Source organism: Corvus hawaiiensis, chromosome 16, assembly GCF_020740725.1.
Source record: "Corvus hawaiiensis isolate bCorHaw1 chromosome 16, bCorHaw1.pri.cur, whole genome shotgun sequence".
NCBI lineage: Eukaryota > Metazoa > Chordata > Aves > Passeriformes > Corvidae > Corvus > Corvus hawaiiensis.
In genome coordinates, this window is record NC_063228.1 from 13,908,442 (window position 1) to 13,933,804 (window position 25,363).

Sequence of the window (25,363 nt, forward strand, 5' to 3'; positions counted from 1 at the left end):
GGGGGTGATAGGACACATGGCCGGGACCGGGAGGAAGCACCGGGAGGCAGGGTGGATGCATGGACAGGGGGACGAACCCCCTTGCACATGGGTACAGCCAGGAGAGGACCGAGGACAGGGCAGGACAGGGCTGGACAGTCCGTGGCTGCTCTCCCGGCTGAGGGGGGAGGATGAGGCCGTGGTTTGCAGGGGAGCTTGGGCTGTTGCGAAGCTTTGCCGTGTGCTGCGTTCCCTGTCTGGCTTTCTGAGCTCCAGCTCCATCTCGCACCACTCCCGCGAGTTTTACCTCTTGTTTCTTCACCGGGAGCTCCCGGCCCCGGCTGCCCTATGCATGCTCCCTATGCCGGAGAAATCCCACCTGCTCTTTTTACTGCCACAGGGCTACAAAGGCGGCGAGGGTTAGAGCTAGAGCCCTGGTGCAGGATGCTCCGTTTGCCATAGTCATGCCTGGTTTTCCCACAGATTTAAAGCTTCGTTGGCTTTCAGGGAAAGGCAGAATGAGCCAGCCCCGGACAGGGCTGTGCCGCCGCCCCGCTCCGGTGCACCATCCCGGGTGAGCAGAAATCAGCCTCATCTCAGACTGCGGTCTGCCAACCTCCCTGCTTGTCTGCGGGGGTCTCTGCGGACAGGAGACCCCTTCCCTGTGGGACGGGAGCTCCTCGTGCCCGGCCCTGACAAGGTTTGGAGCAGGGATGGCCACCCTAGACACTCGAATGGGTGCAAAACCACATGCCCAAGCCTGTTGCACGAGCAGCGGCATTGCGTGTTCCTGCTGCTCGCCCTTGGAATGGTCCTGCTGAGCCCTGAGTGTTCCCTAAGTGCGTTATTCCTTCCCACAAAGGACGGACACCTCATCACTCCCAACTCTGTGAGCCGGCAGCCAAGTCATGTGCTCCCCACACCATGTCCCACACCTGGACCCCCTCGCCAGCATGCCCAGACCCTTCCCACCCGGGCAAAGGGACAGCGCTGCCCTTTCCTCCGGCCGCACTGTCCCGGAGGCTGTGGGAGCTCTCCCCATCTCCTGCGCTGCAGGAAGATGGTCTGGGGCAGAGATGGCTGGGGACGCCAGAGGAAGCCGCCGTTCCCTGGGGATCGTGGTGGGGGATCGGGGTGGCTGTCCTGCTCCCAGGGCTGGTCCCCCGGGTTGAAGCCGGCAGCAATGCCAGACCATGCCAGTGCCGAGCCGTGCCGGGCGGGTGGGTGACAGTGGGTGACGTCGGGGAGCAAACCGAAGGGTGCCCGTGGCTAATCAGCTCGCACCCGCCGTGTTTGCCCAGCAGTGCCCGGGTGACTGCTGCTCCCGCCCCGCGTTGCCGCTGTGAGTGTTCAGGGAGAGGAGAGGGAGCTGTGCGGAGCCGGAGCCGGTGCCCAGCTCCGCCCCTGCAGGGAGCCCCAGGGCTGCCGGCCCGGGGAGAGCGGTCGGTGACAGCCCTGCCCAGGCTGGGACACTCTTCTCGCCAGTGCTGCACCCTGCCAGGAGCTGGGGACACCATCTCAGCACTGGGGACAGCTCAGAACAGGGTGCTCAGGGCAGGGGGCAGGGAGGGCTCCGAGAGAGAGACCAGGAGCTGCGGTCACTCCAAAAACAGGAGAGGGGGACAGCTCTGGAGCAGGGCTGTGGGTGTCCCCAAGCCCAATGACCATTGTCCCACTCCCTGAGTGTCCCCAACACCGGTGACAGAGTCTGGGTGCTGTGTCAGGCCCCTGCCATCCTGTGCCCTTCAGCTGTCAGGGGCAGGCTGTCCTGTGTCCTCTGGCCATCCTGCGTCCCCAGTCACCCTGCATCCCCCAGCCATCTGTGTCCCCTGGCCGTGGTCTGTGCTGCCCCAGATGACCCCGCTGGCACGTCCTGCTGCCAAGGCAGAAATGGCACCTCTGGCACAGCGCCTCTGGGACCTGAGCTGATTGTCATCGTCCCTGTCCTCACAGGGGAGCTGCTGTGGGGGTCAGCACGGCCACAGGCCATAGCACAGACACAGGACACACAGGGTGAAAATGCTGTCATCCAGGTGCTGTCCTTGCCGTGGGGATGGCTCAGCCACTCTCCACATGGCATGTTCACCTTCGCATCCACAGATTCCAAAACCTCTTCCAGGGCTGGTCGGGGAGCCCAACATCCATTTCAAAGGAGCACAAGGCTGGAGATGGGTGGTCTGAACTGCATGAGGGTAGTGCAGCACCTGGGGGTACCTCACGGAAAGGCTTTGCCCACTGCAGCAGCAGCCCCTGTTTGCAGAGGCATCGCTCGATACGCAGTATGTTCTTCAGAAGATCCCTACTCCAGGAGTCAAAATAGCATGAAATTTAATTTTACGCCTATTTGACAAAGCTTGATTTCGCCTCCAATCAGCAGGGAGATAAGAGCCCTCGGCACAAGTGTGTGGGCAGTTTGGCAGCTGGGGCTGCCGATTTAATAGGTGAATTTACAGGGACAACACTTGAAAATCCCCTGGCTAGTGAACCATTAAGGTGAGCCCTGCCTTCCGTCCCCGCGTCCCTCCCCGCGCCGCTCTCCCGTTGCTGGGTGCTAAAGCAAACCCCAGCTCTGTTTACCGAGTCTACTATTACAATACGGCTACCAAATATTTGCCAGCCGTCAGCTCGCTGCTCCGCTATAAATACTTCAGGCCCAGGTGGAGGGACGGGCAGGGGGAGCGGCGCGGGAGCCTATGCATGGCCGGGCGGCAGCGCCAAGGTGAGTGCGGAACCGCGGCCCGGGCGATGCCCTCCTGCCCCGGGGGTTTTTCCGGCTGAGGATGGCGGCGGGGCAGGCAGTGGGGTGGCCCCGCTCCCCTCTCCCCGCAGTCCGGAGGTGTGAGGCTGAGCCCCCCCGACAACCCACCCCGGGGCAGCACAGAGGCAGGACGGGGGGTACCGCGGTGGGGACGGCACAGAGAGGGACACACAGAGATGGCAAGGACAATCTTGGGCTGGGTGCAGGTCCCGGCACCATGCTTGGTGTGGCAGGAGCAGGTCTGGTTCCCCAGGATTTGTTCCCTACCCTGAGACCCTCTCAGCATGGCCAGGGGTGTCCTGCAGCGAGGCAGGGGTGGGGATCCTTCAGCACAGGTAGTACAAGCTACAAAGGGGCCACATCCAGCTCAGCGAGACCCAGCTGTGGCCAGAGCCCACCGGGGCAGGGCAGGGAGGCAGTGGGTTCTCTCAGTTGCAGGGGAACCCACGGGGCCATTGTGTGGGCAGGGCATGGGGCTCGATGGCACTGAGCCCAGCATGGCAAGGTGGGGGCTGAGCCCCATTCACCTCCATGCACAGCCCTGCGGTGAAGGGGAACATCCCTCTGCCCCGCAGCTCTGGAACACATCCCCACTGCCCTTCATCCCGTGGACATCCGTCTCCCACAGATCAAAGTGAACATCCCTGCTGCCCCATGTCCCATGACTTAGGGACATTCCCATTGTCCTACATCCCATGCCTTGATGGGGACATCCCTGTTGCTTGATATCCCAGGGTTCAGTTAGAATATCCCCACTGTCCCATGTCCTGTTGCTTGTAGGGGAATGGCATCTCTGCTGCTCCATGTCCCATGACTCAGGGTTATGCTCACACTGCCCCACATCCCATGTTTTGGTGGGGACACCCCTGCTGCCTGCTGTCCCAGGGCTGAGTGGGGACACTGCCCTGTTTCCTATGGCTAGTGGGGACATCCCCAATGCCCCACATCCCGCATCTCATTGCATGTGGGGGACATCCATGCTGCCCTGCAGCCCCACCTTGGCCATGATGTGGCACAACATGGTCCCCTGCCCTCTCAGGGCTGCTGGGTGGTGGGTCAGGGCTGGTGCCAGGGTGTGTCACCCTGACCCCGCTGTCCCTGCCCACAGGGTGAGTCCCGGGGGTGCCTCTGAGCGCTGACATGGCTGCGGGTGTCATCCAGCCCCTGGCCGAGTTGCGGCTGCCCTCGCCCTTCCCACACGGCCTCCTGCTGCCCACGCACCCTGAACCTGACTTCCCCGACGTCTCCGAGGAGGAGGAGGAGGAGGAAGAAGAAGAGGATGAAGAGGAGGAGGAAGTGGAAGCAGTGGAGGAGAGCGTGAGGCCGGAGCTGGCCGGTGTCTCCAGCACTGCCGAGACCACCCTGCGTCTCCTCAAGTTTTCGGAGCTCATCAGCTGCGACATCCAGCGCTACTTCGGGCGGCGGGGCCGGGAGGAGGCCCCCAGCAGCTGCCCCGTGCCCGAGGACTGTGGCTCACCCCAGAGCACTGAGGCTGTGCCCGAGGCCGTGGTCCCACGGCGCAGCCCGGGGGCCACACACATGCTGGGGCCGCTGGCCGAGCTCTTTGAGTACGGCGTGCACCGGTGCCTGCCCGCCCGGGTGGCCGGCAGCAAGACACAGCGGCTGGAGAGGAAGTATGGCCACATCACCCCCATGCACCACAGGAAGTTGCCACCCTCCTTCTGGAAAGAGCCAGGCCCAGGCCCTGCCAGCCTCCTTCACGCTGGCACCCCTGACTTCAGCGACCTCCTGGCCAACTGGACAGTGGAGCCAGGGCCAGAGCTGCCAGGCACTGGGCGGGAGCTGCCGGGTCGCCTGGGGCTGGAGGCTGAGCCCTTTGCTGGGCTGTGACCCCACTGTGGCCCCAGAGCCCCCAGTCCCGCCACGTGCCACCCAGTTAATGATAAACCTGGTGGCCCCAGTGCCAGCACCGGGGCACTCAGAGCTGCCGGGTCGAAGCTGGTGATGGGACGAGTGAATAAATGACTGCTGCCAGGCACCAGCGTGTGTGGTGTCCTTTGCCACCCGCCACTGTGGCATCCCTGCTGCCAGTGACAAAGGGCCACGGCTTGGCTTGACCCTCGGGGGCTGCTGGCTGCCCCGGCAGCAGTGGGAAGAGGAGGGAAGCGCGGTGCCGGCGGGAGCCAGCAGCCCGTGTTTACTCTGCGGCCCAAGTCGGTGAATCCCATCCCCTTATCTCGGCCGCGCCAGGGCAAAGGGCGACGCAGGGCCTCATAAAGCACCCGGCTGGCAGCACCCAGGGGGGACCCTTCACTGCCTTGGGGAGCCACTGTGCCTTCCAGCTCCCCTGCCCCATGGCAGGGTCAGGGATCTGGACCCACACAGGAGAGCAGGCCTGGCTTTTCTTCCCCACAGCCCCGCCACCAGACCTGGCTGTTACCAGGGCCCAGCTGAGGCATCCTCTGCTTTGTGGTGGGTTTTTGTTGGTCTTGAAAGGGAAAAGAACCCAGGAAGGGGCAGCCACCCCCTGCCTTGAGCCCTTCTGGGGGGGGCAGCCCCCAGGATGCAGCCCCACCCCCCCCCCCTTCACTCCCCAGCCTGTGCCCTCCCAGCAGCAGGAGTGGGGACAGGGCTCTGTTGAGGCCCAAGGGGACACCTGAGCCTGGACAGTGGCCCCAAGGGAAGCAAGAGACAGGCAGCACCACAATAAAAGTACAAACAGACTTTATTTCAGCACAGATCCCGCAGTCAAAAGCCTCTCCAGGCACCAGGCAGCCTGTGTCCTAGTGAGGAAGGGGCAGTCCCAGGGCAGAGGCAGGGCAATGCCAAGGAGAGGAGCAAGGACAGGGGGAGATGGGAGAAGTGAGGTGCCAGGGCTTTGCTCCCACCCCCTGACCAAATCCAGGACTGGTGGTGGGGTTTGGGGTGCCTGGAAGGGTGCAGGCTGCTGGAAAGGGCCAGAATATTGCCCAGGAGTGACTCTGGATCCCAGTGTAGGAACAGCAGTAGTGGGAGGACTGCAGGGGTGGCAGAAGGGCACAGGCTGCAGGACCAACATCGCCCCAGCACAGGCAGCTCTCCCCTCCCCATCCCTGCCCCAAATTCCAGGGGTGTCTCCCCACACGTGGGCTGGGGTCAGAGTGGCTGAGGGAACCAAGAAAGAGCCAGAGGCGGCAGCTGCAGAACCACAGGAGCCCTTTTATTGCACAGCCAAGCAGGGCACGTCCCTCTCCTCAGTCCCAAGAGGCAGGGAGGCAACCCCAGAGCTCATCCCAACCCAGCAAGCAGGACCACAGGGCAGGGGGGAATGAGGTGCTGGGGGTAGGAGGGAGCCCCATGATGTCCCCACTGCTCCTCTCACAGGCCCTGCAGCCAGAGCTAGGGCAGGGCTAAGTCCCAGACAGCCCAGACTGGGTGGATGAGGCAACAGAGGCCACGTGCCGTGTCAGAGGAGTGTGTCCAGCTCAGTAGGGCATTCCTGCTCCCCATCGAACACTCAGCCTTCACCCAACCTTCAAGGAGAGCCTATTCCAGGAGCTAACAGAGCCAAGGGTGAATTTTGATCCCTCAGGGAAGCAGAGGAAGGGGTGACAAGTGGAGGCAGTAGATGTGGGAAGGCAGCAACAGGCAGGAGGGCCGGGGCAGCACGGCCCTGCCAGTGCTCCAGGCACTGCAACACCTGCACGGACTGGCCAGGTCCTCTCCCCACCTCCTGCAAAAGGGGGTCCCCAGCTCCGAGGGGCCGGGGCACGTCTCTGCTGGACCACACTGCCTCACGTCTGTGCCAGCGAGAGCTCCTCCAGGCCCTCCTTCCCCAGGCGGTACCTGGCGAGGTCCTTGCGGGTCACCATTCCCACCACCTGCCGGGAAAGGGACGGGGTACAGCCCCCTGTGGGCACACAGGGCCTGGGGACAGCGTGTCCCTGTCCCCTGGAGGAGCCCAGGCTGCTTGGACACAGCGAGCAGGGACTCACCTCATTGCGATTGTCCACGACCACCAAGTGCCGCAGGCCCAGGGCTCGGAAGAGCTTGAACACCCGTGGCAGAGACGCCTCCTGCAAGGGAGAATGGGGATGGGGGGGCTGCAGCAGCCCCAGACAGCACCCATTGCCCACCCTGATCCCTGGGGAGCTGTGCAGAGGGGTCCCTGGCCATTACCTGGGGCACAGTGTAGGGCGAGGGGTTCATGAACTCGCTGAGGTCAATCATGCAGTCGCGCTCGTCCTGGGAGACGTGAATGGACTGGATGGGGGGGAAGCGGGGGTAGGCATCCCGAAAATCCTTCAGCTTCAGCCGCCGCTGCACCAGGTTCAGGTTGGCCCTTTCCACAAAAACCTTGGGAGGAAAGAGATGGTTGGGGACTATCCCGCAGAGCTCACAGGCACCAAGACAATGCACAGGGGCAGGGAGGGAAAAGGGCAGAAGTGTGGGACAGATGGACCATCTGCAGAAGCACAGCCTGTTTCCCACTCGCTCAGGGTTTGTGAGCCCAGTGGGGTGCAGGATGATGCTGGGGTAACCCCACCATTGAATGGCAGCACCCACCATCCCTCTGGGTGAGCTGAGGGGGATGACAGGCACCCTGTGCCAGCTCTTCCCAAGCAAGGCAGGCAGCAAGGGGCCTGAGCCAGAACTGGGACAGCAGACACAACCCAAACAGTCTCCACGCAGCATTACCCACCTTGTGCTTCAGCAGGACGATGAGCTGGGAACGCAGGATCAGACCCCGCAGTCCGGCAACCTGCAACAGGGCACCGTGTGTGAGGGTCCCACACTGCAGCCAGCCCTTGTGTGGCCACCCCAGCTGCATCCCCTCCCCAGTGGCAGCCAGCCTACCTGTGTGGTGTCAGCGTTGCTCTCCACCACGGGGAAGCCGTTGTGGTTGGAGGAGGTGTCACTGAGGATGTCCACGACCGTGCCCACGCGCTCGATCCTCCGCAGGCAGGTGACAGGAGTGCTCATCACCTCCCTGCAGGGAAAGCTCCGGGTGAAACACAGCCCCATGGCAGCACACACCAAATCATGCAACCACAGCACGGTGTGGTGGGAAGGGAGGGAGCTCATCTCATTCCAAACCCTTTCTGTGAGCAGGGACACCTTCCACTAGACCAGGTTGCTCTAAGCCCCATCCAACCTGGCCTTGGACACTTCCAGGGACGTGGCAGCCACAGCTTCTCTGGGCAACGTGTGCCAAGGCCTCACCACCCACACACCCTAAATAGCCCCCAACACACGACTTCTCAGTGCTCATGCCTCCTCTGTCCCCAAAAGCTGCCAGGGAGAGAGGAAGGAACACACTGCAGGTCACATCCCTGCTGGGGAAGAAGCTGAGCTGGTGGTACCAGGGGGCAGCAGGCTCCTATGACCAAAAGCTCACCACCTCCACTCCCAGCTCAGGCCAACAGTGTGGTCCAAAAGCTGCTACCACAGCAATGCCCAGCCCACCCACCTGGCTGTGAGGGAGTGGGATGTCACTGGGGCCTCCCAGTGCAGGAAGGGGACGCTCTGCAGCTGGATGTGCATGTCGTACAGTCCCTGCAACAAGAGCCAAGCCATCAGGAGAAGCCTGGTGAGGTGCCAAGGGGCACAGCCAGGCAGCAACTCATCCCTCAGAGCGGGCACATGCCTGTCCTGGCCCCACCCTGGCCCCCCAGCACCACCAGCCCTGACCCACAGTCCTGAGGAGCACAACAGCTCTCACCTCCACAAAGTAGTCTCCCACAATCTTTGCTGTCATCAGCACCAGCATGATGGGGAAGCCATAGGTGACGTTGCCTGTTGCCTCCATCATGATGACCGTAAGACTCAGTGTCATCCGCACTATCCCACCTGCCAGAGGCACCCAGGGGGTTTGGGGGTTTAGAAGGGCACGGGAAAATGGAGTGAGGGCATCACAGAACACCTGAGGGCCCTGAATCTCTCAGTGATCCAGGACTGCCCACCCAGGGGTGCCCTGGGTGAACCCAGCCCTCACTGGTGTCCCAGCACTGCCTGTGCTTGGCAGGGTGATTAGGAAGCTGACAACCAGGCTGGACTTCAGCTGGGAAGGAAGCTGTCAGGGAAGCAGGGAGTGCTTTTTCCCATGACAACTTCACCCCAACCAGCACTGTGCCATGGGGAACTCACCCAGTTGTGCAGCAGCTCCCATCAGGGCGTACTTCCCAGGATCAGCCCAGATCTGAGCACAGGAGAGAGAAGGAGCCGAGTCACCCGCTGGCTCCAGGGCATCCAGAGACAGTCAGCAGAATCCTGGCCAGCAAACCCCCCTCCAAAGTGGGGAGAGGTGCCTGAGGCTGCCTGAACAACCCAGCTGCTGGCAGGGCTCCTCTGGGACATGGGGAGGCCCAGACTCAGCTCATGAAGACATCAAGTGAGGATGCCAGCCCACTTCAGAGCTTTCAGCCAGTTCCAGACACACTCCCTGCACATGCCACCAGGCCAGCAGTGAGGGAGAAGGGCTGAGTGCCACAGCTTCCCAGCCAGGACTCACCGAGCCCTTGGTCAGGTAGGACAGGGAGATGCCGAAGAGCCTTCCCCAGGCTGCCCCGATCAGCAGGGAGGGGATGAAGACCCCTGCGGACACCGTCAGGCCGTAGGTCCAGCAGGCCAGGAAGAAATACATCAGTGTGAACATGCCCAGCGTCATGGGGTTGTAGGAACCTGGAGTGGGGAAAAACAGAGTCAGTGCTGGTCCCACAGCCCAGTGATGGCCACAGATCAGGCAGCAGCAGCCCCACGACACACTCCCAGCAGCAAGAGCCCCTCTTCTTGGGCTGCACCTCCTGCCCTGGCAGCACAGGCCTTTCAATCTGGCTCTTCAGGTTATTTCTGCCCCCTCCAGTGCCCCCACCCAGCAAGAGCCATCCCAAGCCCTCACATTCCATTCCTCCATCTCGTGACCCATCGATGACCCATCCCCTCCCAGCCCTGTGGTTCCCAGCCTCCCTTGAAAGCCCCGAGGGAAGGACTGCCAAGGCTGAAGGACAAGCTTGAGAGGACAGAGGCCCCATGCCAGCTTTGGGATCAACTGAGCAGGGCAGGTCCTACAAACTCCCTTCCATTGTGCAGCTCCCACGGCTGCTCCAGCCAGTGCCATGCTGTCCCCCAGCACAGGCTGTGCCATCCCAGCGAGACCCTGCTGACCCCACAACCCAGCTAAGTGCTATTTTGGGATTGCTGGGCAGCCCAGTCTAGTTTAAACAAGCACTTTGCAACCCCTCCTTCAGACAGAAGCCTTGAGCCAGGCAGGACTCAGCACTGCAGCGAGCAGCCCCAAGACACAGGATGGTCATCTCTTGGCTGCAGGTGGCCAGGCTGTACCCTCTGGGCTGAGGATCCTTCTGTTCCCCACCCAAGTGCAGCTGGGCACAGAACTCAGATTCCACAACAGGCAGAGGAGACGCTGGGGTTACACCAGGTCCAAGGAAAATGAAGCTGGAACCTGGGAACCAAACTGCATTTCTCAAGCCAATCCAAACCCCAAGATCCACCTCCACAACCCAGAAGGTAAAGTCATTCTGGGGCAAGTGGCCCTGCTAATTAAGAAAACATCCAGCAACATTTCCAGAAAGGACTTCAGACAGACAGCAAGGGTCAGACACACTCTCACACAACTCAGAAGCAACACAGCATGCAAATGTGCATGAACAAAAACGGGTCCCTGGCTCCACAGTCTCCCGACACCACAGCCCTTTGGCTGAGCTCAGAGGTGCCACCAGGCACAGCACCCATCCCTCCTCCTTCCACCACTGCAGCACAGAGTTTTGGGAAGCTCACACGGGCCACTCATCCCCTGTCTTGCCCCAGGAGTGGTCAAGCAACACATTGGCCACCTTGCATGGACCCTCTCTGCTGGGTGCACTGACCTGGAGGGTCATGGAAGAGGTTGACGACGCTCTTCTCAGGTGTGTTGAAGAAGGCAGTGGCCATGGAGTTGTACTCTCCATCAGCACAGAAAAGCTGAAAAGGCAAGATAAGAAAGAGTTAGAAGTGGCATGGAAGACTGAGGGACATGTGCCAGTGAGGAGGCAGCTCTGGGCAGGGAGGACACCTACAGCAGCTCTGCCTGCACCGGAGGGCATCAACTGAGAGGTCCAATACCCCAAACCCAAGCAGGGTCTTGTCTCCCTGCTGAGCCCCCCAGGCTCAGGGTGCCCCCCACCCTGAATGCTGTTCTGCAGCATGTCCTACCTGCAGGGGATACGCCACAGAACTCCCCTGGATGGGCTGGCAATCTCTTGAGCAGTAAATCATGACAAATCCCACAGTCGCCGTCACTGCTGCCACCAGCATGGCCTCAACCACCTGGAGGCAGGGCCTGTGGATGTACCTGTGAAGAGAACAGAGGAGTGAGGGTGGCACCCAGGGGTGTGGGCAGGATCAGCCCCAGCCTGACTGGACATGTCAGATCAGGCATATGACAGCCTGGCTGCCTCTGCTCCCTGCCCAGACCCTGCCAGGCTGTCCTGCTGCTTGAAAAGCTGGCGACAGGTATTGGCTTGGCCAGACTGGTCTCAGTTTGCTTTAGCAGCTCTCTGCCTTCTCTCACTCCTCTCAGAGCACATGACAGTCAGGTCTGCAGCGTCTGCACCCCTCTGGGCCCTCCAGTCACTGGAGGGAAATACTTGGCAGGGTCAGAGCAGTGCTGGGATGCTGTGGGTCACAGCCTCGGCCACAGGCAGCGAGAGGTACATGGCATCTCGCAGGAACTGCTGTTGCTCACATTAAGTGAGAGATTACAGCCTTGCTCCATCTGAGAATGCCACTTTGAGGGAATGCAGAAGGCACCAGCCAACCCACATCAATCGCTTTCATTACCTGTGAGCTCTCACCTGATCCGGAACATCGTCAACCAGTAATTGAGGGCATTGAACAGGGCTCCGAGGATCCCACCTGCGAATGTGAGAGAGGAAAAGCTCAGCATGCAGGGCCCGGGCTGCCCACAACCCAAGGAATCTCTGAAGATCATCTGCAACCCATCCAGAGTGACTGGCAGTCCAGACACCCTGGGCAACCCACATGTGGATGCTGTCCCTGTAGCCAGCCAGGACCTGGCACCAAGAGGAGCCTGGCACCAGCAGTGGGCAGCCAGGGCCCAAAGTCACAGTGCTGGCACCAGGCAGGCAAAGGACAGGCCAAATCCACGGGGATAAGGGCAGCTCACATGACAGCAAGGGGCTGCCCAGGACTGCAAGGCACTGATTCTGCTCAACATGGGTTAAAGGAGATTGACTTTGCTACTAGGATTGGGCCAGGATCCAGGTCTCACCCCTCCATAAGCCCCACAAGCAGCTTCTGCTCCAGAATTTAATGGATTCCCCATTTTCCCCAGGAAACTGGATGCCAAAGCTTTTTAGACACAGACAGAGAACAGAGGAAATTATTCAGACTAATCAAATCGAAAAAGCAGCATTCTCTTACCAACCACTCCCATAAAGATGAAGATAGGAATTTCCTGAATTGTGTATCCCATTTTCTGCAAGCAAGAAAGAAGTGGGTTTCAGATCTCCTGGCCCGTCTGCAGCCCCACAGTCAGTCACTGACTGCTGGGACAGCACAACTCTGCGCTGGCACGAGGCTTTCAGAGCTCAAAGTCTCCGCTGAACAGCCCACAGACTCCAGAAACTCCTTCTGCTGGGGCTGGTGGAGCTGAGATCTGGCCAGACCCCACAGCCTGCTAATGCAGAGCCTGCCTCAGCCGCTGGGTGATATTACAGACAAATTGATGTCCCAAAAGCGGCTAAGAGCTGCTTCTAACCCCCCACCAGAGCCCTACACGGGGAATACCTGTGCCTACCTCGCTATCAAATCTGCCAAAGTTGATAAGCCCAGGGCTGGAGAGATCCCAGGCATTGCCGTGGTAAACGCTCAGGACAGAGTTCAGAGTGAAGGTGGAGATCATGGAGGCAAAGAACTGGAAGGAGATATGGGCCAGAGTCACTGCCAGATGCCTCCAGCCCCATTTCCTCACCACATGCCCCCTGCACTACCCCAAACCACCCCCCAAGGCCCTTGGGCAGGGCTTGGTGCCCATGGTGTGGTGGGGACAGGAGGTCACATTCCCTGTGGCAGCACTTTGGGCAGCTTACCCTGACCAGGGTCTCACTCCTCCTTTTGCCTCTCTGTTGCCCTGGGGCACAGCCCAAGGCAACTCCCTTGAAAAGGAGCTGGCAGCAAGATGGAGCTCAGCCAGGCCCAAATTCAGCCCCTAAGGACCAGGGCACAGGAGGGGAGCTGGGATGCTCTTCTGTGGGATGGGTTACCCTTGCTGGAGCAGGGATGTCAGGAGGCCTGGGGCTGCAGGGCACCCGGAAAAGGCAATGCCTCACACCAGAACCAGCAGCCCTCCACTGCTTTCCAGCACTTACGATTCTCCACGTCAGGAACTGGTTCCAGAAGGAAGCCCCTTCCTCCAAGCTGAACAGGACACCCCCTGCAAACGCAAGACACAACATCTTCACAAGGGGCATGTGCCACAGCTCATTGGCTACAGCACCAGCTGAGGACCCAAGATTCACCCCAGACCATGTGCCCACACTGCCCAGATCCTCTCACAGGCAAGCCCACCAAGCCATCAGTGATGCACTGATCACAGCAAAGCCCCCCACTGCCATCCTCCATCCCACAGAGGCAACTTTTGGGATCTGAGGTAGATGATGCCCTTGCCCTTGGGCAGGGCCCACACCTGCATGGCGTGGCAGGAAAACTTGGAAGGCTCCTGCAGTGCCCTATGCAGATCCTGGCAGCTGCCTCCAAGCAAGTGGGAGCAACCTCCTGAGGAAATCCATGTCCAGGCACTGCTCAGTGCCAGAGAGCCAAGACACACACCCACAGGGGCACCGAATGCAGCCGAGACGCCGGCGGCAGCTCCAGCAGACACAAAGTCCCTCTTTTCTGTGTCTCTGCGGAAGTACTCGAAGATCTGAAACAGGAGTGAAGGTGGCTTTAGGGCTGGCCATGGGCACGAGCTTCGGAAGACACAGGGTATGATATGGACAATGCCAAGCCACCAGTGGGAACAGCCAGGTATGGCACAGAAGGGCACCTGCAGCACAACCCCTCAGACCTCAACACCAACCTTGAAGTCTCGCTTTAACGACGTGGATCTCCCCTGGGAGATCCCAGCAGCAATCACGGATCCAGAGTGAATCATGGGTCCTTCCTAGGGGCCAGAGAGCAGAGTCAGATCAGGGAAGGAAGAACAGGAATGGCTGAATGCTGCTCACCAGCTTGCAGTCCTGAAGCTGGATGGGAGTATTTCCCTCAGGCAAATATAGACCTTAACGTTTTCCCCCTTCCCATCCTGGAAGTATTCAAGACCAGGTTGGATAGAACTTTAAGCAACTTGATCTAGTGAAAGGTGTTTCTGTCCATGGCAAAGGCTTGGAATGAGAGGATCTTTAGGGTCTCTTCCAACCCAAACCATTCCATGGTTTTATGAAGTCCTTATTCTTGCATGTGCCTCCTGTGCCCACCTCCTGTTCCCACCAGCCGAGGAGACAAGTGTTTTCCTTGCCTGCCTTCAATCCCTGCAAGCCAGAAAGGTCCCCATGGGGTACCCAAGTCTCCCTCATCTACTGTTTGCAAGGACAACCACTGAGGGACAGAGGCTGCTGCTCTCCTGCCCTCAGCCAAGCCACACACGGGCTGGCATGGTGGCACCACATGCCCCAGGGGCTCCTCAAGCCTGGCAGCGTCGCAGCCACCTTGGCCAGCAGACACCAGGGAATAACACTGGGAAGTCACTGCAGGGCGCCCAGCACTCTGTCCCCAGCACAGGACCGGTGACAGGCTGTGACACACGTGCCAGCAGTGGGGACCAACACAGCAGCAGCACGTCAGAGAGAGCTTTGTGCACGTCACCTTCCCAACAGCCAGGCCGCCGACCACCGAGAGGATGACCCCACAGACTTTGATCACCAGGGTCTGCAAAACAGAGAAGGGCACAGCATGTCACAGGGGTAGCACGAGGAACACAGCCATGGCAGCCACAGGGGACACAGACCCAGCGGGCCCTGAGGCATGGGAGGAGCCAACCACCCGGAGAACTTGTGATTCTCAGCCCCAGCATTGTGGCAACGGAGTTGGTCAATTTTCTTCTTGTCCAGAGCAAAAATCTACCCAAAGCTGCTCCTCCCAGTGCCAGCTGCCAGTCCCAGGGCAGGAGATTTAACCTCTTGGCACTGAGGGGGAAACAGCTATGGAGCTGGGAGCTCATGCCAGCTCCTGCTGTGCCACAATGTCGGCAGGGACCACTGCAGGAGGACACAACGTGCCCAGGCCATCCCACCACCTCCCGATTCCTACCTTGAGGCGGACAACATGTGGGATCTTCACACCGTTGAGATAACATTTGATCTGGGGAATGCCGCTGCCGGCTGCCACGGGCTGTAGGGAGCAGGGAGAGCGTGAGTGGCTGTCACACACAGGGTGGGGACACAACAGCCACCTTACCCCTGTCTCTCAGCACAGGGGACACCCTGCACACCCTCAGGGTGGCTCTGAGATGAGGCCAAAGCTTATCAACAGACTCTGGAGGTGGGCTTGAGGGGGGCACCTACTTCCTAAGGGCAAATGTGCCAGGGAAAATGAGCTGGCTGGGTTCTTGGGGACACTCAGGTTTTTCCCCACCCTGTCACAGCTACAGAAGGGTCACACTTGGTGGCTAGGGAGAGCAAGGGCAAAGCCACAAGGAAGACACTGTGGATTAGAGTGATCCATAGGGAGTCCCGGTCCCTGGTTTGTCCTGCAGAGGTTGTCCCTGAGGCACCCAGCCACACTGGTCTCTGTTGGTACTCATGTACACCCAACGAAGAGAGGCTGAGCTAGGGCCAAGGCTTGGGAGAGCTGCACCCCCGCCCAAGGCTGGAGCACAGCCTCTGCCCCAGGCTGCTGGCACATCCCAGCAGTCTGACAGCCCCACAGAAATTCCACAGCACAGCTGCAGCCAACACCAAGGAGCTGATGCTACCAGGAGCCAAACTGGCAGAAATACATTCACTATTTACAAAATTTTGCATGTTTTCTGGAGACATGACCCTGCTTTGCCCATGCAAAGAAACTAGAACAGTTCCAAACTCCTACCTCTATGAAGGCAACGATGACAGAGCCCACCATCACCACGCTGGCGTTCAGGGTGGCCCAGAGTAACAGGGAGAAAGACAGGCCCCCTTTGGCAGTGAACTTGTCGATGTCTGGGGCAGCAGCTCAAGGAAAGAGCAGTATTGCTGGGGTACCATCCCTCCCACTGCAGCATCTCACAGCATCACAGGACGGTTTGGGTTGGATGGGACCTTAAAAGCCATCTAGTTCCAACCCCCTGCCATGGGCAGGGATGCCATTCACTAGACCAGATTGCTCCAAGCCCCCTGTCACTTAGAGCATCCAAGGCAGCTGAAATGAGCCTCCTCTGTTACAGCGGTGCCCAGCCACAGCTCAGCCCTGCAGAGCAACTGGGCAGCAGAGTCTGTGCCACCAAACCGGAGCGAGGAAGCGCTGCCCTCTTCCCCCATGCCCCCTCTCATGGCTCCCAGGAGATTCCAGAGGTCCCAGCTGGCCAGCAGCCACTGCTCTGTGAGGATACTGTCCTTCACCACCCGGTACTTGAGGCCAGCCAGGTTCTCCACCACGATGTCGATGAAGCAGGCGACAAGGCCAGTGAGGATGCCGATCATGGCACAGATGACCCAGCGCTTGATCTCCACAGTCCGGAAAGCCTGAGGGGCAAATAGCAGTCACACCCTGCTGCCATGCAGACTGGCATTGAGGGGACCCCAACACACCTGCCACCTTCCCCAACACGGTTCCAAGTCTGGGAAGCTCCAAGGAGAGCCAGGGAGCACCAATGCTGGCTGACCCAGCAAAGCCTGGACACAATTTACTGATTTTAAGCAGTGCTCTTGTACCTCTGTGGGATCCCTAAGGTGCTTTCCCAGCTTGCCTGCCTCCATTGGGATGGAGGCCCATCCTGCTGGGATTCTTGCTGTGGCACTGATTCCCAAAGCCCCCAGGGCAAATGTTTCACATGACTCCAGAAGTCCCTCTGCTCAGGGACCTGCCCCATGTCACCAGGCAATGCCACCACAGGCACCCAGATTAGCTCCCATTCCAACCACCCCACGCTGGGTCCTTGATCCTGTGGTTTCACGGCTTGTCACAAGCTGGTCAGTGCCCATAAACCCATCCCAGCTTTAAGCTTAAAGCTAGCCTTTAAGCACAACCTCTTCTGGCACAAAGAAGCTCCCCAGCAGCCAGGCAGGGGGAACAGCTTCTCTGGGCCACCCCAGCTGAGACGACTGTGGGCAGCCCAGCAAGACTCACCGCATGGTTTATCCTCCTCTCCTCCTCCAGGAATAGCTGGTTTTCACTGTTGTCATAGTCCAAGCTCTAGTTTGGGAAAGGGAGATGCTGTTATTGTCTACCAGGTGAAGAGACCCTCATGCTGGGGAGTGCTGCCCTCAGCCCCTCCCCCTGCTCCTGTATCATTTTCCTCCCTCGATTCCACTCCTTCCCCACTGAAACCACCCTCACTGGGCAGCTGTGAGCCCTTGCCCCTCACATCTCACCTGCTGCATCCCAGAGGGCAGAGCTGAGATGGGGCAGATGGGCATTTACCTCGTACTTGAGTGACAGGAGCTTCTCGTTGTGGGGGATCTCGTTGGGATGCTGCCGAGGGAGCTCTGTCTCCTGTGGGATGTGATGCACAACTTAGGATGGTCAGGTCAAAGTCCAACCTTCCCATCCACCATGCAACTGCTGGTTTAACTCCTTTTGATTCTCAGGAGAGGTACAGAGGACTGCAGGTGCAAGCTGCCTGGCAGGCAGGGATCTGGGATGATTTTCCACCAGTTGGTGGATGTGTGGGATTTAATGCAGCTGGACCAGCTGTCAGGGGTGCACCCTCACCAAGCACCCCCCCATCCCCAGGAACAACATCTCCCCAGCAGCAGGTGGAGGGTTTGCCCAGCTGGGTACACACTGCCATGTTGACCTGGCACTGAATCCAAGCAACTCCATGCTCCAGTTGAGGGCAACCTTTCACCTTGGCAGGAAATTCCTTAGGCCAAAAGCAAGGAGCTATTTCAAGCAAACCCATGTTTTTGGACAGAAACCAAATTCTGTTTCCCAAACACCTTTGACTGTGCAAGCTGTTCCCAGCTCCGAATTAGGGCATTTACTGAGGATGCCAGAGGGGCCCCTGGGGCAGCAGCAGCTGCCCACGCCACAAAGGTCACCCAGCCCCAGAAGAAGTGCTGGAGTCCTCGTGGAACATGCAAAACGTGAAGGAGGGAACAACAGCAGCTGTTAGTGGAAGAAGGGAAGGGGTCTCCGTAACAGCGGGCCCCTCCCTGTGCTACTCACCAGCTCATGGATGTCCTCGTTGAGGTCCACATTGCTCAGCTGCCCGATGCGCAGGAAGGAGGAAGGAGTGAGCTGAGGAGAGAAGGGAAAATGAGGTCAGTTCCTGAATGCACTTCAAACCTCTCAGGAGGAAGGAGCAGGCATCCAAGATGCTCATGCTCTGCCTCCCTCACAGAGCTCTGCCTGCCTACCACTGCCAGGGCCCCCCAAAACGCAGCACCCTGCTCTCGGAGGACACACCAAGGAGGTGGGATCCAGTGCCCTGGAGGGTACCAGGGGCAGCAGCAGCCTGCCAGGATTTGGGTGAGCTGCTCCAACCTGTCAGCTGGCAGCGCCAGCTCACCTGGGAAGGTGCCAGACAGCAGCGGCTCATTGGGGACTGGCCACCACCAGCCTCTGGCACCGAGCGCGGCTCCTGGCGCAGCACCGAGCGAACCTGTGCCGAGCGGCACGTTCCGTGCTCCCCTGAGGCTGGGGAGGGACAGAGCCCCTGGACAACGCACCACCTCCACAGCCACCAGCTCACCACGACGTGCCCTCAGCTGGCAGGCCCAGCCAGCAGCAAGGGGCAGCTGAGGGCATGTCTGGCTCTGCCATCTGCTCCACAGCAGCGGTTCCCAGGCGGGGAGAGGAGCACATCATGTCAGCGTGTTTGTCACCCCCCGAGCAGCCAGGACCAGAGTGACAGCCAGGCTGGCTGCCAGCCAGGAGACACAAGAGGAAGTGGTCACACTGCTGCTGCACAGCCTTGGGGACACTGGTGCCTCTCTGAGCCGGCCCCAGTGCGATGCTGGGAAGCAGCGTTTGCATCTCCCCCTGGGGAGCAGGTTCTCCTTTCACTAGTAAACACTCGGGCTTGTTACTGGCAGTGCAGTTGCATAACATGGGAGCTTTTGGACTGTTTGGGGCACCTCTGTCACCCGGATGAGGCAGGCAGGGGCTTGGGCTGCAGCTGAGCAGTGCCACAAGGGGACCCAGCTGGAGCAGGCAGGCTGCTGTCACCCCCTCCGTCGCTGCAAAACACAGGGATGCACAAGGATCCGAGCACTGTCCCTAAGCACAGCCCAAACGCCACTCCTCAGCATCAAGATCTTCCCCTCCAGAGCCTCACCCCTCCCCAGCTGCCAGGTTAAAGAACTGGAGGATAAAGAGGGATGGTGAGCAACAGCAGGGCTCTGGCACATCGGTCCCTCTCTGCTGGCAGGTCCCAGATTGAGCCCCCTGCTGCTTTAATCCCCACGATCCCGTCTGGAACGTGCAGGCCAGAGCTGCTGGGAGCCGTGCACGTCACTGCAGAGGAAGAATATCCCTTTGTGTTTGCAGCCTGACCTATTTTCCCATTTTTCCCTCTGCTCCACATTCTCCTTCACTCCCTGACCTGCAGATGGGTTCTGCCCCAGCTTCTCAAACCCTCTCTGGTGCCCTTTAGCCCCCAGCAGCCCCAGCCCAAAGTGCTCCATGCTGCCATTTTCAGACACTGGTTTGGCAAAACCAGCCTGGGCTTTGTTTCTGGTCCATGATAGCTCCACAATCCCAGTGGAAAGGATACAGGTGGACCCTTTTCCCAGCAGTCAGAGCAGACCACTGTGGACTTCTACGAGCTGGGCACACACAAAGCTGTCACCTCCCTGGATAGGAACTTAGGGTCACAAGCTGGATGCAGGAACTGCCTGTTCCAGTGCCTGCCAGTGCCCAGCTGCTCTGGTGGCAGGCACAGGTCCCAACCAGGCTCCTGCCATCCTGAGGAGGGGGAAGGACACATTCCTTGCCCTGAAACTTGGAGGGACAAAGCTGAGATCTTGCAAAGGAAGACACCCCCACCTGGATTGAGGAAGCAGAAGGATTTAAGGCTCCCGTTAGGTGCCACACATCTAGGGCAAGATCAAGGCAAGGAGATGGAAAATGTCACTCATGCCTTGTCCCTTGTGTAAGACCCCAGGCAGGACCAGCCCTTCAGGGAAAATTCTCCTTCTGTTAGCTACGGGGGTCTGCAGAAAAACCAAATGTGGCTGAACCAGTGACACCCCATCCCCTTCCCTCCTCCCCTGTGCAGAAAGCAGCCAGGGCCCAGCAGCTCAATTCCCAATCAATTAAGCACTAGCAGGACACAAGCACAGATGAAGGGAAAGGAGGTGCAGTGGAGCCTGAAGCTGAACTTCCTTAGACAAGCAGCATATTTTTAATATCCTGTCCCCAAGTCCTGGCACCCCTCTGGCATCTGCAAGCAGAGGCCTGGCTCCTGTCCCGCCTGCCACAGGGATCACATGCCAGGAAGACAAGAAAAAGATACTTCCATCAGCACCCAGCTATAAGAGAAAAAGGTGACATTCAGGCAGCCTGGAGCCAAGAGAAAGGGTTATTTGTGCACAGCTCAAAGATTCACTGAGCAATGCCCTCCTTGGGATGTTTTCAAACTCAGCCACGGCAGCTGCTGATCCTGGGTACGTGTGATGTTGGTGTGACTGTGCTGTGATTATCTCCACATAAAAACATGCACTGCTGCCAAAACCCAGAGGGCACAGATGGGTTAACTGCTCTCCTGCCCCAGGAGAGGCTCTGGGACACACTGAGCCTCACTCTGCCAGTAGTACACGAGTGATAGCACCCAGCCCTCAGCCTGTTTAGGTGGTAAATTCCATTCTGAGCTCTGCAAAGAGATGTCTGGAGCCTTGATCTGAATAAAAATTATTTATCATCAGTGTTAGTGGGCAGGAATGTTGGCAGGCAGGGCTGCTCCTCCAAGGGACCTCACCAGGCTGCAGGGAAGCCCACAAATTCAACAGATGCAAATACAAAGGCCTGCACCTGGGATGGAGGAGTCCCAGTGGTCAGAAAGCAGCTTTGTTGAAAAAGTCTTGCAGCAACCTGGTGGGTGAGTGAAGAGGTGTCAGTGGCACAGACCTGGAGTGGAGGTGGTCAACACCCTCCTGGGTGGTGCAAGACCACTGCCAGAAGGTCTGGGGAAGGGATCCCACACCTCCATCTGGTACCTGCAATAGCATACCTGGGACTTGGCATCCAGTTTGGGCTTCCTGGGACAGAAAAGGCACAAAAAGTGAGCTCAGCAAGAGAGTTGGGGGCTGGAACATGTGGCAAGACACACAAGGAGAAGCTGGTGCTTCTCAGGGAGATCTTCTTGCCATCTCCAGATGTGAGAAGTCTGATGTGGACTCTGCTCCACAGCCCATTTCCACAGGGATGAGCCAGCAAGGCTCCTCACTGCAGGACATGACCCAGCACGAGGAGAATGAGGAGACCTCCTCCCCCAGACACTGCCCCCTGTCACCGTCCTGTGCTCAGTACCGAACTGGCAGCACATGACTTTCCATTATCGATGAGATAAAGCCCAGCACAGACCACAGAAGGAGCCCACAGAAACTGTGGGAGGGAAGGAAGAGGATTTCCAGCTCCCAGGGCCCTCTTGGCCCCAGAACACTCTGTCCCTCCTACCAGGCTGTGTCACTGGTGTGTCACCGGCACGAGAACCCTGTCACCAGCAGTGAATGGGGGAGATGAGCTGCAGGGCTTTTGAAACCCCCCTCCTCTGGCACAAAGCCAGAGCTGAGACAGGCTCCAAACCAACCCGGCATCATCCCCAAAATGCTTCACAGCAGGAGAGAATGGGGCTCCTCATCTCCAGGCTCATAACAGGAGAGAAAGCACCTGGACTCTCCCCGAGATGTCACCACTTGGCTACGCTTTTGCTTCCAGGCTCCTGCACAGCTGCTCCTTGACCCTCACCTCCCCGAGGATGGGAAATGCTGTCATTGCCCTGGCTTTTCTCTTGGCACTTGTCCCACGTGTCCCCTCTGCAGAGGAGCAGCACAAGGATGAAGCACTGCCATAGTCCCTGATAGCTTGAGCAACCAGCAGGAAACTTCCTGAAGTTCCTGTGCTGGGGGAAGCTCCTGCCACCACTCGAGGGCAGTGGCTCTCCAGGGCAGTCACCTCCAGGCTCACAACAGCAGGGACAAGCAGCCTCTCTGCCAGTAGCCCTGGCCCATCTGCCAGGAATCAGGGCTCACCTAGCACTATTAGTTCTCTTTTTCTGCCTCCTCCCAGCAAGACTTCTTGATTGCAGCCTGGCCACGTTTTTTGCAACTTGCTGCTTGAGGTTAAAGAAAATGAGACCAACAACATCCAGAGATGCAGAATAAACACACAGAGGCTAAGAAGGACAATCTGCCCAGTAGCAGCCTGGTCCTGGTGACCCCTTGTTCCAGGCAGCCTCTGAAGCAGGAGCATTAAACCAATCCCAAAGTCAAGGCATTTCAGCACAAATATCTTACAGCATATCTTCAATGGTAGCAAAGGAGAAACGTTCTTTGACAAAAAATGTTTCATGATGGAAATTGGCTGCTCTTACTAAAATTTTCCACCCACTTCCCAGCCTGAGAACCAACACACACAACTCGAGAACACAGGAAAGGGACGGCCCACGGCAGGCGTGATGCTCAGAGGTATAGGCTGCCTCTCACTTCTTTATATACTCAAGGCACCAAAAAGCCCTGGTGAGAGGATGAAGGCTTAGTCAGCTCAGCTGGCCCCAAACCAGAGGAGACCTCAGGGACAGGCCTCTCACACCCCCACTATGGCCATAGGTGTCTTTATCCAGCCTCTCCTCACCTCCCGCCCACAAGAACTCGATCTCAGTCCCTCACAGCTGTCAGCTGGGGAGCTACAGACCCGTATTTCCTCTAGTCACCTTAAGATCACTTTCATTTCCATTAAACAAGCACGTGAGAAAGGGAAGAAGCTCCGCTAGGGGACATTTTTATTGTATTACCACAAGTACCAAGTTCAAATCTCCCCTGAGCTAAGCAGCTCCAGCCTCTCCTCTCTGTCCTGCCTTCCCACTTCAATGCATACGACTGAAAGTCATCTAGGGCAAAGGGAGAGGCAGCTGTCTGACACCAAAATACAACCCCAGCACGACAGTGGCCACTGCCAGGGGCACGTGTGGTCTGGAGCTCCAGCAAGGTACTCCCTCTCCTCCCTTGCCAAGGAAAATGCCACGTAGTACCACGTCACCAGCTGGGACCCGAGCTGCTTGCGCTGTGAAGGGACAGGGTGACAATAAGTCACATTGGCAGGGCTGGGTGTCCACCTCCACCTGCCCCTGCTGCAGCAGGCCTCAAGCACTTCTTCCAAACCCTTTCCCAATGACCCCCAGCCACGAGATCTGGTTAATCCCTATACTAATACTCTTCAAACCCGCAGAATTCCCCACATGCTGTAAGTATACGGGGTCCTGTTGCACTGCCCAGGAGGATTACTTTTATTTTCACCCCAGAACAGCTGCCACGGCACAGCTGCCTCCTTCCAGCTGCCGTTCCCAGGTCCCAGAGCACTACACAAGGCTCTTCCAGCCTAACGAGCCCTGCATTTCACTCTAATTAGCCCGCTGTTCTGACTTGCCCAGGAGCAGGGCAGCATGGAATCGTGCTGGGCGAGACATCCCTGCTAACAGCTGCCAGAACCTGGCACTGCTCCTCCCTATCTAAGCTCAAGTCGCCCAGAAAACTCCCCACAGGAAATTTGAGGATGTCACCTGGAGGCAGTGCCTGTCCCACCTGGTGCTGGCACAAAAGTGCTCCACGGACCCATCCCAACATCCCATCCACACCACAGCCCAGCACAGCCCACCCGCCCTCAGCTCCACTCTGGTAAAGGTGCTGAGCTGCCTGTGGGGGAGAGACCGCCAGGCAGGCAGCATGACTAACAGCCTGGGGGTACACTGGAGAGAAGTTCTCTTCACTTAATTACCCAAAATTAACTTGCCAGAAGGAACTGGCCCCCCTCTGTAACATGGCCCACCCTGGACCTGCTTTATGCCAGTAACATCCCACAGGACACCCTCCACCACTCCAGTGTTAGAGGCTCTTGTGTCTGAGCCCTACATGTTGATCTGGGCAGCAGCAGCACATCAGGCATCAGGCTCTCACAGAAAGATATTTCTAGCAGAAATGAATTTAGTAGAAATGAATTTTACATGGACAAATAGAGACAGAACAAGGGGGAATGGCTTCAAACTAAACAAAGGGAGAATAGATTAGATGTCAGCAGGAAATTCTTCCTTATAAGGCACAGGTTGCCCAGAGAGGTGGTGGCTGTCCTCCTATCCCTGGAAGTGTTCAAAGCCAAGCTGGACGGTGCTTGGAGCAACCTAGTCTAGCAGAAAGTGTCCCTGCCCATGTAAAGGGGTAAAACAAGATGAGCTTTAAGGTCTTTTCTAACCCAATCCATGCCGCGATTCTCTGAATGAGGAGAGCAGCCCCAGCGGGCAGGAGCAGGGCCCTGCTCCGCGCAAGGTCCTGCTGGCAGGGACCGTCCCACGGCGGAGGAGGAGCGGCCAAGGGCTGCAGCAGGGATGGAGCCGGCCCGCACGGCTGCCGGCTGAGCACTGACTCAGTCCCACGCTCAGTTTTTCCCCCACGAGTGCCCCGTGCCTCGGCCCCTCCCCACGCCGGGTCCCGACGGGTTCTGCTTTCCCAGCCTGCGGGAGCCCAGAGCGACCGACCCCGACCGCCCCCACCCAGCGCCGGGGCAAGAACGCGCTTAAACACTACAGGGGAGGGACGGGGGCGCAGACACGACCCCGACCCGCGGCCCCAGCGATCTCCGTGCTTCCTCCGGCGCAGAGCGGCCCGGGACGGCGCAGACCCCCCCCCGCTCCCGGTAGCGGTACCCACCTGCCGGGCGCTGCCCGCCGCGCCGGGGCCGGTACCGTTGAGCAGCGGGGTGGTCTCGCCCGCACGCCCGTCCTCGTCGTCGTCGCGGTCGCGGCCGGACCAGGACACCTTCTTGGCGACGTTGGCCATGCGGGGCGGCGGCGGCGGCTCCTCCACCGGGCCTGCCCCGCCGCTCAGTCATGTGACCGCCGTCACGTGGCCGTCAGGGCGGCCCGGGGCGCTCCGAGGCACCATGGGAGTTGTAGGTCCGCCGAGGGCCCTGCGCCCGGCCTCGGGGAGCGCCCGGAGCGGCTGCGGGACGGGACGGGACGCGACGGGATAGGATAGGAGAGGGTGGGACGGGCTGAGCGGGACCTCGGCCCGAGAGGGTGCGAGGCCGCCGCGAGGCTTTGCCCCACGCACACCCAGCCGGCAGCACGGCCCCGCCGTACCCGGGAACACGGGGCTCCGGGAACGGCTGGAGTCGGCGCCGCTCCAGCTCTCCAGACACAAAATTCCGCAGAGCAGATGTTCGGCACCGAGTGTGCTTCGCCTGAGCCCCCTGGAGCAGCACAGCTCGGGCCAAAGCCCTGCCCCGCCGAGGAGCCCCGCGGGCGGGGGCAGCGCACGGGAC

At 59.2% G+C, this 25,363-nt stretch overlaps 2 protein-coding genes across 4 annotated transcripts; one reads left to right on the forward strand and one right to left on the reverse strand.

The window, feature by feature from the left end:
- Positions 1–14: 14 nt before the first annotated feature.
- On the forward strand, positions 15–4,736 carry PERCC1 (proline and glutamate rich with coiled coil 1). The gene is made up of 2 exons (XM_048320351.1): positions 15–2,698; positions 3,846–4,736. Exon 2 carries the CDS (start codon positions 3,878–3,880, stop codon positions 4,586–4,588), a length of 711 nt encoding a protein of 236 aa, XP_048176308.1. The 5' UTR covers positions 15–2,698; positions 3,846–3,877; the 3' UTR covers positions 4,589–4,736.
- A 669-nt stretch (positions 4,737–5,405) lies between these two features.
- On the reverse strand, positions 5,406–24,938 carry CLCN7 (chloride voltage-gated channel 7). Of its 3 annotated transcripts, none has more exons than XM_048321058.1 (25): positions 24,751–24,938; positions 18,059–18,130; positions 17,312–17,383; positions 17,018–17,083; positions 16,281–16,413; positions 15,782–15,891; positions 15,005–15,085; positions 14,561–14,623; positions 13,776–13,859; positions 13,526–13,619; positions 13,066–13,130; positions 12,495–12,611; positions 12,119–12,173; positions 11,530–11,590; positions 10,889–11,027; positions 10,564–10,657; positions 9,189–9,358; positions 8,825–8,876; positions 8,400–8,527; positions 8,148–8,233; positions 7,535–7,667; positions 7,380–7,439; positions 6,857–7,033; positions 6,673–6,753; positions 5,406–6,558 (listed from the first exon to the last, which is right to left on the reverse strand). In XM_048321058.1, exons 1-25 carry the CDS (start codon positions 24,877–24,879, stop codon positions 6,472–6,474), a joined length of 2,409 nt encoding a protein of 802 aa, XP_048177015.1. In that variant the 5' UTR covers positions 24,880–24,938; the 3' UTR covers positions 5,406–6,471. The 3 variants fall into 3 exon arrangements, with proteins under 3 accessions (XP_048177015.1, XP_048177017.1, XP_048177016.1); XM_048321060.1 differs by lacking the exon at positions 24,751–24,938 and adding an exon at positions 23,959–24,000; XM_048321059.1 differs by lacking the exon at positions 24,751–24,938 and adding an exon at positions 18,402–18,446.
- Between the last annotated feature and the right edge of the window lie 425 nt (positions 24,939–25,363).

Bases quoted from the DNA above. Each gene is read 5' to 3' on its own strand.
- PERCC1 (XM_048320351.1), top strand. From the start codon at position 3,878: ATGGCTGCGGGTGTCATCCAGCCCCTGGCCGAGTTGCGGCTGCCCTCG.
- CLCN7 (XM_048321058.1), bottom strand. From the start codon at position 24,879: ATGGCCAACGTCGCCAAGAAGGTGTCCTGGTCCGGCCGCGACCGCGAC. The intron at 17,084-17,311 runs GTAAATGCCCAT...TTCCCAAACTAG, and splicing joins TCCTGTCACTCAAGTACGAG to AGCTTGGACTATGACAACAG. The intron at 6,559-6,672 runs GTGAGTCCCTGC...CTTTCCCGGCAG, and splicing joins TCGTGGACAATCGCAATGAG to GTGGTGGGAATGGTGACCCG.